Below are 15,775 nucleotides of genomic sequence, written 5' to 3'. Positions count from 1 at the left end.
GTAAGAGAGAAACATTAGGACAGGGGATAGAAGGCATGCTGGTGCACTTATGCACGCCCCTTACTGACCTCTTAGGAATCGGGAGAGGTCAACAGTGGACAGCCTAAGGGTAAAGTTTTGGGGGTTAGGTGATGATACTACAGAGTCAGGTAGTGAGTTCCATGCATCAACTACTCGGTTACTAAAGTCGTATTTCCTGCAGTTGAGTTTGGAGGGGTTTACTTTAAATTTGTATTGGTTGTGTGCTCGTGTGTTGTTGTGGTTGAAGCTGAAGTAGGAAAGACGTTGTAGCAAATGATTTTATGGGCTATACGTAGGTCGTGTTTAAGGTGACTAGTTCTAAGCTTTCTAAACCTAGGATTGCAAGTCTAGTTGAGTAGGGTATTCCCTTGCGAGTGGAGGGCTCTTCTTGTAAAGTATCTCTGGACATTTTCTAGAGTGTTTATGTCCGAAATGCCTTGTGGGTTCCAGATAGAGGAGCTGTATTCAAGGACCGGTCTGGGGAAAGTTTTGTATGCTAGTAGCGTGAGATTAACGGAGCAGAAGCTAGGTAGGATTAGGTAAACAACTCTTTGAAGCCTTTTTGGCGATGTTGTTGCAGTGGTATTTGGCACATATACACACAGAGGGGGGGGGGGTAGAACACGCACACACCTACTTTCTGTTTGTACACAAAACACACCTACTTTCTGTTTGTACACACGCGGTAGGAGTAACTGCCTAGCTTGGTAAATTTGCTAGCAGACGTTTCGGGACCCAAACTAAAGGAACAGCATCCTTAAAACAGTAGTCATCAGCGTTGATCTTAGCTACTCCGGGTTTACGAATCCCCTGCAAGAAACCCCCCCAAGTTCCGAGAGCCCCAAGGATTCCGCGCTTCAACCCCGAACTACAAAGCTTCTCCTTGGTTGGTTTAATAAATGCAGGCACGAAACCAGCAAAAAAAAAAAAGGGCGAATTCTGCAAAGACCAAAGCCAGCCGTTTGGGGAGGCCGGGGGAGGTTTACTACCCCCCACTCTCTCCAGCCCTCCCCGCTTCCCTTTAAACCTGTCCGGGGAAAGAGGCGTCCCCACCCCAATCTTTAACCCCTGCGCGGTCGGATTTCGTTTTTTCTCCTTCTTGTCCTCGGGCCCGACTACAGGACCTCGCTTGGTCTCACCCACCAAACTGGGCGAGGTAAGCAGAGGTCCAAGAGAGCACATTTTCCTGGATCCCGAGGTCCCCCTCCATCCGGGACCGCGTCCTTTTTTAAAGAACCCCCCCCCCCGCGCGGCGCGCAAAAACTCCCGCGAACACGTGTCTGCGAGTTTCCACGAAATTTCTTTCCCCGCCGCCGCAACGATAGCAATATGTCCGAAGCCCCCTCGAGGCGTTGACCGAGACTCAACGGCCCAGACCACCCCCTCTTTCTTCTCTTCCAACCTTCCATCCCGCGTACACGGGTGTGCGCGTCTCCACGACCGCTACGAACGAGACTACACCCCCCCCCCCCCCCCCCATGATTGCATTCCGCCCAACGCCTCTCTGGGCGTTTTTTTCCTCTAAGCGCTCGGAGCGTCCAGACCTACTCTGTCCTCCATCCCTTCCCTTCCACATACACGCGTGTCTGCGTCTCCACGACCGCCAGGACCCCACAACAACCACCCATCCCCGACAGATGCATTCTGCCCAACGCCCCTCTTGGCGTTCGCCTCCAAGGGCCCGGAACCGCCTGACCTCCTCTTTCTCCTCCTTCCACACTCCCGGTACACGCGTGTCTGCATCTCCACGACCCCACTGCAGCCCCCAACGCTTGCATTCTGCCCAAGCCCCTCTTGGCGTTCGCCTCCAAGAGAGTCCAAACCTCTCTCTCTGTTTTCCAGTCCTTCCTTCCTGCGTACACGCGTGTCTGCGTCTCCACGACCCCACGACCCCCCCCCCAAAACGGTTGCATTCCGCCCAACGTCCCTCTTAGCGTTTGCCTCCAAGAGCCCGGAGCGGCCTGACCATCACCCCTTCCTCCTCTTTCCACACTCCTCGTACACGCGTGTCCGCGTCTCCACGACGCCACAACCACCCCGACGGTTGCATTCCGCCCAACGCTCCTCTTAGCGTTTCCCTCCTATCGCCTGTAGCACCCCAAAACCTCCCGCGCCTCCTCTTCCTCCACCTCGCACCCGCTTCCCGCCTTTACACGCGTGTGCGCGTCTCCACGACAACCCCCCCAAAACGCTTGCATTCCTCCCAAAGCCCCTCCTGGCGCTCGCCTCCGACCGACCGCAGCACCCCAGAACCTCCCGCGCCTCCTCTTCCTCCCCCTCGCACGCACTACACGCGTGTGCGCGCGTCTCCACGACCAACCACCCTCTCCACGCGCACAGACGCGCGTCGGACCCCCCGAAAACGTCGCCCCCGGCCGGACGCACGGACTGACCTGCCAGCTGGACTGCCAGGACGGAGTGGAGGAAGAGTCCGAGGGGTAGCAGCTGGTAGGTCCTCATGGATGGGGAGGAGGCGGAGGGCGGGCAGTCAGCTACCTGGGGGCCGGTGTGGAAGGGAAGGGGGGCTCTTGCCCCCTTTTTTTTCCAGGGGTCCCCAAAAGGAGGCAGAGGAGGCGGCGAGCGAGAGGAGCGCGAGAGCGAGGCGCTGCTATTTATTTGCTAGGGGTTTGGGTCGGAGTGAGTAACAGGAAAAACTCCGGGTCCCGACTCCCTCTGACGGTAAGAAAGCGCGCTCACAAGCCCGCGCCGCGCTCTCCCCGCCTTCCCCTCCCCAGCCAGGGAGAGGGGGGGAGAACCCGAGGGGCACGGCCAGAACCCACCTTTCCAAAAGGGTGTATGTGTGTGTCCCCCACCCTCTCCCGGAGTCGATGAGTAGGAGCCGCTCTGGAGCAGCTGCGAGGAGTCGGAAAGAGGTTGCTCTGGGTGCTTTAAAAAAGGGAACTCCCCGCCTGCAGAAAGCTAGCCAGTCAGGGCTTGGCTTTTTCTTTCCGTGGTGGTGGAGAAAGTTGGTTTGGTTTGGTGGAGGGTTGAGGCTTTCGCTTTGGGGGTGGCACCCGGTGTGGGTTAATAAGAAAAGGCCAGGGGAGAAGCTTTGGGTGACCTGGGTTGGTTCTAATCAAAGGAGGTGGGGGAGGAGAAGGGGGGAGGAAGGTGAGAGAGAAGGGAGGGAGGAAGAGGAAGGGAGGAAGGGAAGGAGAGGAAGAGGGAAGGAGAGGGAGTAAAAGGGAATAAGAGAGAGGGAGGGGAGGAGAGTAAGGGAGGGAGAGGGAAAGAGAAAAGGGAGGAAAAGAGTGGGAGAATGAGAGAGAGGGGAGGGGAGAAGGGGAGGGAATGATAGGGAGGGAGGGAGAAAGGGAAGGAGAGTAAATGGGAGCAAGAGAGGGGGAAGGAAGGAGAGTAAAAAGGAGAGCAGGAGAGTGGGGAAGGAGAGAAGGAAAGAGAATAAGAGAGAGGGAGGGAAGGAGAGTAATTGGGAGAGGGGGGAAGAAAGGAGAGTAAAAAGGAGAGCAGGAGAGTGGCAAAGGAGAGAGAAGGAAAGCGAATAAGAGAGAGGGAGGGAAGGAGAGTAAGGGAGGGAGAAAGGGAAGGAGAGTAAGGGGGAGAGAGAGGGGGAAGGAAGGAGAGTAAAAAGGAGAGCAGGAGAAGGTAGGGAAGAAGAGACAAGGAAAGAGAAGGGAGAGGGGGGGAAGGAAAGTAAGTGGGAGAGAGAGAGAGAAAGAGAGTAAAATTTAGAGAGCAGAAGAGGGTGGAGAAGGAGTGAGAGAATAAGAGAGAGGGGATGGTAGAGTAAAGGAGGGAGCGAGAAAGAGGAAGGGAGAAGGTAATGAGTAATTGAAAGAGAGGGGGAAGGAGGGAGAGTAAAAGGAGAGCAGGAGAGGGTGGGGAAGGAAAGAGAGGGGGAAGAGGACAAGAGAGAGGGAGGGAAGGAGAATAAAGGAGGGAAGAAGAAAGAGGAAGGTAGAAAGGGAAGGAGAGTAAGTGGGAGAGAGACGGAGAAGGAAGGAGAATAAAAAGGAGAGCAGGAGAGGGTGAAGAAGGAGAGACAGGGAAAGAGAATAAGAGAAAGGGAGGGAAGAAGAGTAAGGGAGGGAGGGAGAAAGAGGAAGCGAGAAAGGGAAGGCGTAATTGAGAGAGAGAAAGAAGGAAAGAGAGGATGGGAAAGGAGAGGGAGAACAGGAGGGAGAAAGTGAAGGAGTAAGTGAGAGAGAGAGGATAGGACGGAGAATAAGGAGAGAGCAGGAGGGGGCAGAGGAAGGAGAGGGAGGGAAAGAGGGGGAAAGATGAGAGAGAGGGAGGAAAGGAGAGGAAGAGAGAGGAAGGGAGTGTGAGAAAAATGCTTGTTTGTCCAAAATCCTGCAGCCTCAAGTCAGAGGAATAGCAACCATTCACACAGCTGGGTCAGCCTGAGTACCCGAATTCACACAATTTACACAAAGCCACCCAAAGACCAAGCTTGGCTTATTATTCAAACAATGCCACGTGGAGTTTTATTATTTTGGCGATGTTATTCTGTTCCATTAGAGCAAACACATTAGGATGGACCCACCTATCATATATTTATTCATTTTTTTATTAAAAATTTACAGTTTATGTTTGTTAATGAGTGCGCAGAGTGACCCCTGAGTTGTCAAGGATGCACATGTGCAAAAGAAAACGTGGAATCCTAGCAGATACACAGCAGATAAGTCAGGAGATATGAGTAATGGTTCGGTCATACAAACCAGATACATTAAAATGTATAAAATAGTGTTTGCTTTAGCAAATATCATAGTCAAGTAAAACAGTCCAGTCATACACAGTTAAACCAGCCAATAACTCTCTATACTATAAGCCTTACTTGTTCAGCTTACAAATACATAAACCATCATTTGAACAAAAAGTTCTTACTACAGTAGTCACAGAGAAATAACAGAAATAGCAGAGAGAATCACGCTTCTGGCTCCCCCTTGTGGCAATCCACAACACTAACTCTTAAAGCTATGGCACTTCAATACATACAAACATTCATTATTAGCTTGTTTATATATTGCCAAACCAGATTCACTTAACAATTATATTACTAACTTAATATCAGCAGTGGTTCAGTTAACAACCGTAGCAAGAAAGGTAATAAAATGGAACAAAACTCACTTAACAACGGTTAAGGCTCAGTTATGGTTATAAATGGAGGTTGACCTAGATAGGCTAAAAGACCATTAGTGTTATTTGGGATTAACTGTCTCACTTAACCCCGCCGCAATTCTCTTAAGAAAGGTTGTAAAATGGGACAAAACTCACTTTAAATCTTGCTTAGCAACAGAAACTTGGGGCTCAATTGTCGTAAAGTCAACAACTTCCTGTATCTTGGATTCTCTTTTTCATCTTCCCTGGTTATAGATAATTAACCAAATCAAATCCTTTTTTAGCTTTCTGCAACCTAATAATTGTGAGCTGGAGTTACCAGCCCATTGTTTTTATTTGTAGCACTAATTCCACCTACCTTGTATGCATTTTTTAAAAAAAGAAAAACAAATTATTGTTAAGGTTTTGTATTCTTGTTTCATGCAATGTCCTAAAAGATATCAGAAATGTATGTGCAATTTTTCCCCATTTATACAAACACACACACACAAAGTATTTTTGGAATATAAGACACACCTTTTTGCCCTCCTAAAAGAGGCTGAAAATTTGGTTGGGTCTTATACTCCAATGTAGGTTTTTTTAAGTTTTTTTTTTCAGCCCTAACAAAGCGCTAACCATCATAATGGCTTGTTTTAATTGCTACTCCCTCTGAAAAAAATGTTTTTCAGCCCTAACAAGTTACAAATGATTTCCTGGCTTGCAGGATTTTTTCATTGCTACTCCAAAGAAGTTTTTTCCCAGCCCTAAGTCTTTGCAGGCTTGTTGTCATTGCTACTCTCACTGAATAAGGTTTTTTAAGCACTAAGACTTTGCAAGCTTGTTTTCATTACTACTCCCTCCAAATTGTTCTGCTGGTGTGTCTCAACCGCCCATAATTACAGGGTAATTAGTCCAGAAAGACACACACCACATGATAAAAGGAAAACCCAAAAGTTTTTATAAACAGAAAAACAGAAACAGCTCCCTTTTTAAATGTCAAAGGGATTTTCTGGTACACACAAGGCACAGGATAAATGCAGTCCAATTGCTCACCCAATAACTGGGAAATTGAGTCCAATTCTAAAGTCCAGAGAGTCCACACACACAATCCTGAACAGCAAAAAACACGATCTTGATGAAACAATGAATCAGATAAGCTGCTATGAGGCTAAAATACCAGGCTGCACTTTTATCTGTAGCACTAATTACAGCAGCCCCACCCAACCACAGGTGGCCTCATTTTCTCTTGTAATAATCCTTCAGTTGTTGTCTCCTTTGCATCACTCTGCACATGCGTGGATGTGTCATTAATTCTTGTTCAGAATCCAGGGATGATACAGATCAGCGTTTCCCAACCGGTGTGCCGCGGCACACTGGTGTGCCGCGAGACATGGCCAGGTGTGCCGCCAAGCTTCAGCTGGGCGGGGCGCTGCCGGTACTTCCGTCCTGGGGCTCCCGCTCGCAGCTGTCCCCCGCCTCCTGCTCGATGCCGCGGTTTTCGGCGCTCTCCTGCTGGGCCCCAAAGAAGGAAGGCAGGAAGAAGGAGAGCTCCGTTCTTCGCACCTTTTTCCCGCCTTCTTTCTTTGGGGCCCAGCAGGAGAGCGCCGAAAACCGCGGCATCGAGCAGGAGGCGGGGGACAGCTGCGAGCGGGAGCCCCAGGACGGAAGTACCGGCAGCGCCCCGCCCAGCTGGAGCTCCTCTGGCGTCGACGGCAAGTGTCCGATGGGAGCGGGGGGCGGGGGCCGCAGCGGCCGCAGGCAGTCGGGGGAGATGGCGGCGGCGAGAGGGATCGCTCTCTCTCTCTCTCTCTCGATGGCAAGTGTCCGATGGGAGCGGGGGGGGGGGTGGCCGCAGCGGCCGCAGGCAGTCGGGGGAGATGGCGGCGAGAGGGATCGCTCGCTCTCTCTCTCTCAGCTGACTGCAAGTGGGAGCCCTGACGGTGGCGGTTGGACGTGCTGCTGGACGTCGTACATGCTGGCGCTGCGTGCCTGGCATATACGGTGTCCAGCACCACGTCCAGCTGCCGCCGTCAGGGCTCCCGCTTGCAGTCAGCTGAGAGAGAGAGAGAAAGAGAGACATATAAGAGGCAGAGAGAGAGAGAAAGAGAGACATAGCAAGAGAGGCAGAGAGAGAGAAAAAGAAAGAGAGACATAGCAAGAGAAAAGGAGAGACTTAGCAAGAGAGGCACAGAGAGAGAGAGAAAGAGAAAGAAAGAGAGACATAGCAAGAGAGACAGAGAGAGAAAGAGAGATAGCAAGAGAGGCAAAGAGAAAGAAAGAGACATATAGCAAGACAGTGAAAGAGAGAGAGAGAGCAAGAGAGAGAGAAAAAAGCAAGAAAGAGATAGCAAGAGAGACAGAGAGAGAGCAAGGGAGAGAGAAAGACATAGAGGAAGGGAAGGAGGGAGAGAGAAAGAGAGCAAAAAAGAGAGGAAGAAAGAAAGAAAGAGGGATGGAGAGAGAGAATGAAGGGAAGGAAGGAAAAGAGAGAAAGAGGGAGAAATAGAGCGAAAGGGAGGAAGAGAGAGGGTTTTTTTTGTCCAAAGTTTTCTTTAGCGCCCCCCCCCCCTTTCAGTGTTCCCCAGGATTTTGAAAATACGAATAATGTGCCGCGGCTCAAAAAAGGTTGGGAAACACTGATACAGATGACTGATCTCCTCCTGGGCTGTCTGCCAAACTCCCCTCTTCCCTGTCACTCACGCTTCCTTGATCAGAGGAGACTTCGTCAGCAGATTCTACTGGGAGCAAAACAGGCCTGCAGCATGTGGATATCTCCCCCACATCCACCTCCACATTCTTTTGGGTAGGAGCTGGGCCAGAGCTAACCACAACACGAATAAGGTTTTTTCAGCCCTAAGTCTTTGCAAGTTTATTTCCATTGTTACTCACTTCAAATAAGGTTTTTTTCAGCCCTAACCAGGAGATAAAATAATGTGCTGAAGTTGACCAGACTAAGGATGCTAGCCAGATTGAATACCTAGTAGGCAGATTTTCCCCCTATTTTTCCTCCCCCCAAAATAAGATTCATCTTACACTCTGTTGCATCTTACACTCCCAAAAAATATGGTATATTTTCTACAAATCGAAGAATGTTGTGTGAATTTCCCTCCGGCACAAATTTTACGGTTTTATTTTATTTTTTAACAATCCAAGAATCTTCTTTTCAATTTGAAATTTTCTGTTTAGGTAACACTGTTTAACTTTAGGAGGTTGTCCACTCGCTCCTTTCGTTTCATTTGTTACTGTTTAACTTTGTTTATTTTTTGTTTATAGTTCGTTTTTTGTACCGTGAAAGGGTTTTGTGGGGTAGGTTATTTTTTTTTTTTTGGCTCGGTTTATTTATTTGAATACAGGCATGCAAAAAAAAAAAAGGTAACCAAATTACGATAAAGTTTATTTATTTTTTCAAATGTTTGTTTGTTTTCGCCTGGTTTTGTCACAGATTAGGGCAAACGAGGACATCATAAATATTGTCTTCAATTGGCTGACACTCCAGAGACAGGAGGACTGATTTGAAATTTACAAGATTTCCCTTGGGGGGTCTATGAAAGGCGAGGACCAAAAAACTGGAAAAAAACTTTAAAACTTTCTTTAAGGAAACATTGGTGATGTTGAACAGATTTTTAGACAGGCCTCTCTGTTTCTTATAAGTCCCAAGATGAAAAAAATTGGAGATGGATGGATCATCCAACTGAAAAGTTTCCCTCCGCTCCAAAGGACTAAAACCTCCCAAATTTGCTCTGCAGTTAATTCCCAATATATGACCACAATGGAATTCCAACATTTCTGTGCCTAAGCAAGACATTTGCTAAGTGAGCTTGGCCTTGTTTTACAACCTTTTCTTTCCTTTCCTTTCCTTCCTTCTCTTCTCTCCTCCCTCCCTCTCTGCTTCCCTTCCCTTTCTTTCTTTCCTTCCTTCCCTTTCCCCCTTCCTTCCATCCTTCCATCCTCCTTTCCCTTCCTTTCTCCCTCCCTCCCTTTCTTCCTTCCATCCTCCCTTCCCTTCCTCCCTTCCTTTCCTCCCTTTTCCTTTCCTTCCTTCCTTCTCTCCTCCCTCCCACTCAGCTTCCCTTCCCTTCCCTTTCTTTCCTTCCTTCCCTTCCCTCCCTCTTCCTTCCATCCTTCCATCCTCCTTTCCCTCCCTTTCTTCCTTCCATCCTCCCTCCCCTTCCCTCCCTCCCTTTCCTTCCTTCTTTCCTTTACTTTCCTTTCTTCCTTTCCTTTTCCTTTCCTTCCTTCCTTTCCCTTCACCCCTTCCTTCCTTCCTTCCTTCCTTTCTCTTCTCCTTTTCTTTTCTCTTCTCTTCTTTTTTCTTTTTTTCTTTGTCCTTTCTCTTTCCCTTTCTCCTTTGCTTGTCCCTTCTGGCGTGCTCAAATGCAAACAGGAAAACATTTCTCCCTTTTGCTTTGTTCTGAAGTCTCTTTGGATAGCCCTCCCTGCCATAAAGCAGCCAGAATTTTGGGGGTCCTTGGATGCGACGGCCATACACGTTTGTTGAAATGGGGCGAGGTGAATTCTTCCCCCAAATTTGTTCTCCTTCCAATTTTAAGTCAGGCAGGAAGAAAAAAGACCCCTGAATCTTCTTTATGGAACTCTTCTACGAGTTTTGCCCCCAATGGGGCAATTATCTTCTCAAACCCCTATAACATCTTGAATTTTCAGCTTGACAGCAAATAATTGGAGTCAGTAGCTCTTTGAACTGATTTTTTATTAAAGCCATTTTCTCTCTCTCTCTCTTTCTCTCTCACACACACACAACACACAAATACAAGTTAAAAGGAAAAAAGGAAGAAAGGAAAAAGGAAAGAGAGATGCAAAAAGGAAAGAAAGAAAAAGGAGGGAGGGAGGGAGAGAAAATAAGAGAAGGGAGGGTGGGAATAGGAAAAATGGAAAAGAAGGAAGGAAGGGGAAAAGGGGAGGCAGAAGGAATGAAGGAGGGAGGAAGGGAAGATAGAGGGAGGGAAAAGAAGGAAGGAAGGAAAAGAATGGAAGGGAAAGGGAGGGAGGGGAGGAGGGAGGGAGGAAAGAAAGAAGGAAAGATAAGGGGAGGGAGGGAAGAAAGGAAAAGGAAGGAAAGGTAGTAAAAGTAGGGAGAGAGGGAAGCGGAGGAAAGGAAAAGAAAGAAGAAAGGGAAAAAAGAGAGGGAATGGAGCAGGGGGTGAGGAAGGAAGGGAGGATAAGTGGAGGGAGGGAGGAAAGGAAAAGGAAGAAAGGTAGAAAAAGAAAGGAGGGAGGGAGAGAACGTGAGGAAAAGAAAGAAGGAAAGAAAAGAAGGGAAGGAATGAAGGAAAGAAAAAAGGGAAGGAAGAAATGAAAGGACGGGTGAAGGGGAAAAGGAAGGAAGAAAGGGAGGGAGGAAGGAAGGAAGAAAGGAAGGAAGGAAGGAAGGACTTCCAATCTTCATGACATCAGTTACTTCTCCAAGTTGAACTCACAACTTTCCAAATGAACGCCAACCATCTTCAACATTGGACAACCATGCCAAACAACATAAGGTGCACTTATGCACACCCCTTACAGACCTCTTAGAAAAAGGGGAGAGGTCTATTGTAGATAATGTAAGGTTGAAGGTTGAAGTCGTATTTTCTGCAGTCGAGTTCGGAGCGGTTTACATTGAGTTTGAATCTGTTTTGTTTGCGGGTGTTGGTGTGGTTGAAGCTGAAGTAGTCATTGACTGGTCGGACATTGTGGTAGATGCTTTTGTGAACTACATTTAGAGATAGAGTAGAGTAGAGTAGAATTCTTTATTGGCTTAGTGTAGAGGTATTCAAACTTGCAAATTTTTAAGACTTTGTGAACTACATTTAGACATAGAGTAGAGTAGAGTAGAGTAGAATTCTTTATTGGGTTAGTGTAGAGGCCTTCAAACTTGCAAATTTTTAAGACTTTGTGAACTACATTTAGACGTAGAGTAGAGTAGAATTCTTTATTGACTTTGTAGAGGTATTCAAACTTGCCAATTTTTAAGACTTTGTGAACTACATTTAGATATAGAGTAGAGTAGAGTAGAGTAGAGTAGAGTAGAGTAGAATTCTTTATTGGCTTAGTGTAGAGGCCTTCAAACTTGGCAATTTTTAAGACTTGTGGACTTCAACTCCCAGAATTCCCCTGGCTGGAGAATTCTGGGAGTTGAAGTCCACAAGTCTTAAAGTTGCCAAGTTTGGAGACCCCTGGCTCAGTGTGATTCCTCAATAGGTTCCTCAAAGTCTTGGTTTTTTGTGCTCTCTGGGTGTTCCTTTTGCTTGTTGTCTTGATTGAAACAACCTTCCAATTTTTTTTAAATAAAAGAGGGTCTAATCGCCTCTTTGACAACATTCATTAATCATGTTGGTGACCTCTTAGACTTTTAAACGTCCCTCACCTGAACTTGGCTAACTATGGCTTTGTGTGTAACTTTTCGACATTTTTGGAAAACTTTGTGGCCCCTGGGATCGCTGTTCAATACTATGATTGCAAGCCAAATCCAATGCACGAAAAACCCCTTCAGGGCAGTGTGACTGTGTTTAAATGTGTGAAAAACAAGGGACTTTTAGCACAGCAGGACATTTCGCCAGGCCCCGGGTTTAATCGTTTCAATTTGCTTAGTTAGTGTGTGAGTGAGTGTGTAAGGCCATGATGGTATAGGATGCGGTATTTTTGATGACTGGTTCTATATGTTAGTAATCATGATTTTAGAGGTGAGAAATTGTTTGGCTTTGACTTGGTCATTATTGAATCAGGGACTGTCCTTTCTTTCTTTCTTTCTTTCTTTCTTTCTTCCTTCTTTCCTTCCCTCCTTCCTTTGTCCTTCCCTTCCCTACCCTTTCCTTATCTTTCCTTTCCTTCTCTCCTTCCTTCCTTCCTCTTTCCTTCCTTCCTTCCTCTTTCCCTCCCTCTCTTTCTTTCTTTTCTTTCTTTCTTCCTTCCTTCCCTCCCTCCTTCCTTTGTCCTTTTTTCCCTTCCCTACCCTTTCCTTATCTTTCCTTTCCTTTTCTCCTTTCCTCTTTCTTCCTTCCCCTTTCCTTCCTTCCTTTCTTCCCTCCTTCCTTTGTCCTTCCCTTCCCTTCCCTACCCTTTCCTTATCTTATCTTTCCTTTCCTTCTCTCCTTCCTTCATCTTTCCTTCCTTCCTCTTCCTTCCTTCCTTCCTCCCTCTCTTTCTTTTCTTTCTTTCTTTCTTTCTTCCTTCCCTCCTTCCTTCCCTCCTTCCTTTGTCCTTTTTTCCCCTTCCCTACCCTTTCCTTATCTTTCCTTTCCTTCTCTCCTTCCTTCCTTCCTTCCTTCCTTCCTCTTTCCTTCCTTCCTTCCTCCCTCCCACCCACCCACTCTTTCTTTTCTTTCTTTTCTTTCTTTCTTTCTCTTTCCTTCCTTCCTTCTTTCCTTCCCTCCTTCCATCCTTTCCCCTCCCTTCCCTTCCTTTCCTTCACTTTCTCTTTTCTTTTTCATATTTCTATACTGCCTTTCTCCCTCAAACAGAGACTCAGGGTGATATAAAATATAATAACCAATGTCAAAAATGTAGAATAATTAACATTGAAGTTAAAAACTCAATTAGGGTTAACATGTTAAAATGATCAAATAACAATAATTCTTCAACAACATCAAAAGCAGGAAAAAAAATCTGAACTGAAGAAGCTTCTTGGGTGAGAAACAAAATGTTTTCCAGAGTGGGGGGGGGGATGATTGAGGTCCTGCCACCTTGTTAGATATAATTGGTTAGGTCGACATTTGACCAAAGCTTTCTTCCCTGATCATGGACAATTTGAGATTTTCTGATCTGCAAGGAGACTGAGAATATGAACAGGAGGAGGAGGAGGAGGAGGACAAAAGGGAGAGCAAGGAGGGGGAGGGTATAGGCAAGAGGGAGAGAATATAGACAGGAGGGGGAGGAGATAGAAAGGAGGGGGAGGAGAATATAGATAGGAAGAGGAAAATACAGGTAGAAGGGGGAGGATATGGACAGAAGAGGGAGGATACAGACAGGATGGCAAGGAGAATATAGACAGGAGGAGGAGGATATAGGCAGGAGGGGGAGGATATAGACAGTTGGGAGATGATATAGACAGGAGGGGAGGATATAGACAGGAGGAGGATATACACAGGAGGGGGAGGATATAGACAGGTGGGAGATGACATAGACAGGCGGGGAGGATATAGACAGGAGGAGGAGGATATAAACAGGAGGGGGAGGATATAGACAGGAGGGGAGGATATAGACAGGTGGGAGAGGATATAGACAGATGTGGGAGTACATAAACAGGAGAAGGAGAATATAGACAGGAGAGCAAGGACAATATAGACAGGAGGGGGAGGACATAGATAGGGGAAAGACATAGACAGGACGAAGAGAATATAGACAGGCGGGGGAAGATATCGAAAGAAGGGGGAGGATATAGACAGGTGGGAGACGATATAGACAGGAGGGGAGGATATAAACAGGAGGAGGAGGATATACACAGGAGGGGGAGGATATAGACAGGTGGGAGATGATATAGACAGGAGGGGAGGATATAGACAGGAGGAGGAGGATATAAACAGGAGGGGGAGGATATAGACAGGAGGGGAGGATATAGACAGGTGGGAGAGGATATAGACAGATGTGGGAGTACATAAACAGGAGAAGGAGAATATAGACAGGAGGGGGAGGACATAGATAGGGGAAAGACATAGACAGGACGAAGAGAATATAGACAGGCGGGGGAGGATATCGAAAGAAGGGGGAGGATATAGACAGGTGGGAGACGATATAGACAGGAGGGGAGGATATAAACAGGAGGAGGAGGATATACACAGGAGGGGGAGGATATAGACAGGTGGGAGATGATATAGACAGGAGGGGAGGATATAGACAGGAGGAGGAGGATATAAACAGGAGGGGGAGGATATAGACAGGAGGGGAGGATATAGACAGGTGGGAGAGGATATAGACAGATGTGGGAGTACATAAACAGGAGAAGGAGAATATAGACAGGAGGGGGAGGACATAGATAGGGGAAAGACATAGACAGGACGAAGAGAATATAGACAGGCGGGGGAGGATATCGAAAGAAGGGGGAGGATATAGACAGGAGGGGGAGAATACAGACAGGAGGGGGAGGATATAGAGAGAGGGAGGAAGAGGAGTATGGGAAGGGAAGGAGGATATAAGGAGGAGAATATAGACAGAAAAAGGAGGAGCAAAAGAAGGAGAATATAGAGGAGGAAGAGGAGCTGGAGAAGGAGAAGAACCACATCTGAAAGCATCTTGCCTTAGCATGTTCTGTTGCTTTACTTACTTCTATGCATGTTAAATAACATGGGGAACTAACGATGCCCTGTGGCTTCAGAAATATTTCAGTTTATTATGGTTGGCAAGTCTTGGTGAACAACGGGTCACTAATTTCACAGAAGGATCCATTCATTGAAAGATCCAAAATAGTTTCTTGATGGGTCTTGCTGAAATTTCCTATCACATGCTGAACGAAATGAAGAAATAACTCACGTAGTTAATTTGAGGTGGGGGGGGTGTCTGTGTGTGTGTGTGTATGTATGTGTGGACATTTCACTTCTTCTCCGAGCGAAAGAATCCATAATTTATTTCGAAATTCTGCCTGGTGGGAAGAGGGCTAAAGCCAGCCAGCCACGGGGAAAAGCCTTGGGTCAAATTTGATGGAAGACAGATTGTGTGGGTTGTACCGTCAGCACAGATCTGCTACGATTTCCAATTCTTATTTATTTTTAAAATAAATAGGTCTTTTGCTAAGAAAATCCAGAATGGCTAACACAGAGACAGTGAAATGCACACACAAAAAACACGGATTTTTTTTTTTCCCCTAGTAGAAATAAAGGGATTTTTCTCTTGCAGACCACTTTTGCATTATTCAACCACCATCTTAGCTCACTATCTCTCTCTCTCTCTCTCTCTCCCTACCTATCTACCTACCTACCTACTTACCTACATATACATACATACATATATATATGTCACCTGTTTTTTTGCTGAATTTGACAATTAAGAGAGACTAGGATAGATCTATTTCAGCCTTATTTTGGCCTCATCAGCTAGCCATACCCTCACTGGGACTTGAACCTGCAACCGTTGCCATGTAAGGCAGGTTCCGGAAGAAGGTTCGTAAGACGAAAAAGTTGCACACATTAATCGCTTTTACATTGTTTCCTATAGGAAACAATGTAAAAGCGATTAATGTGTGCAACTTTTCGGGTCCAGGTTCAGGAGGCCGACGAGAAGTGCCACCACCTGGCTGTCACCTTCTGAAACAGCCGGGCGCTTCTCGGCGGCCTCCAGAACCCAGACCCGAACCTGAACTTCCAGGTTCAGCATTCGGGAGAACGCCGAGAAGCCCCCCAGCTGTTTCAGAAGGTGACAGCCTGGCGGCAGCGTTTCTCAACAGCCTCCCAAACCCAAACCCGAAAAGTTCAGGTTCAAGTTTGGGAGAACGCCGAGAAACGCCCCGGCTGTTTTAAAAGGTGACAGACAGGTGGCGGCGCCCAGCAAAGCGCCATTTTGCGATCTGCGGTGGGTTCGTAAGCCAAAAAAAGTTCGTAAGAAGAGGCAAAAAATTTCCGAACCCCGGGTTCGTATGACGAGGGGTTCGTAAGACGAGGGGTTCGTATCATGAGGTACCACTGTATATCTATATCCATCCATCCATCCATTAATCCATCTATCCATCTATCTATCTATCTATACTTACCTACCTACCTACCCATCCACC

General features: G+C 47.0%; 1 protein-coding gene across 4 annotated transcripts in view; it reads right to left on the bottom strand.

Annotated features, from left to right (window-relative positions):
• HGF (hepatocyte growth factor) overlaps positions 1-3,802 on the bottom strand; it is an 85,565-nt gene extending 81,763 nt beyond the window's left edge. For 2 of the 4 annotated variants that reach the window (XM_070755089.1, XM_070755090.1), the window contains exon 1: positions 2,415-2,934. In XM_070755089.1, coding sequence (XP_070611190.1) covers positions 2,415-2,481 — 67 coding nt within the window. In that variant the 5' untranslated portion in view covers positions 2,482-2,934. Of the gene's footprint in view, positions 1-2,414 lie in introns of all 4 variants that reach the window. The other 2 variants (XM_070755091.1, XM_070755092.1) reach the window with 2 other exon arrangements.
• Between the last annotated feature and the right edge of the window lie 11,973 nt (positions 3,803-15,775).

The sequence above is a fragment of the Erythrolamprus reginae genome, chromosome 6, assembly GCF_031021105.1.
Source record: "Erythrolamprus reginae isolate rEryReg1 chromosome 6, rEryReg1.hap1, whole genome shotgun sequence".
NCBI lineage: Eukaryota > Metazoa > Chordata > Lepidosauria > Squamata > Dipsadidae > Erythrolamprus > Erythrolamprus reginae.
This window is presented reverse-complemented; position numbering and strand designations above follow the sequence as displayed.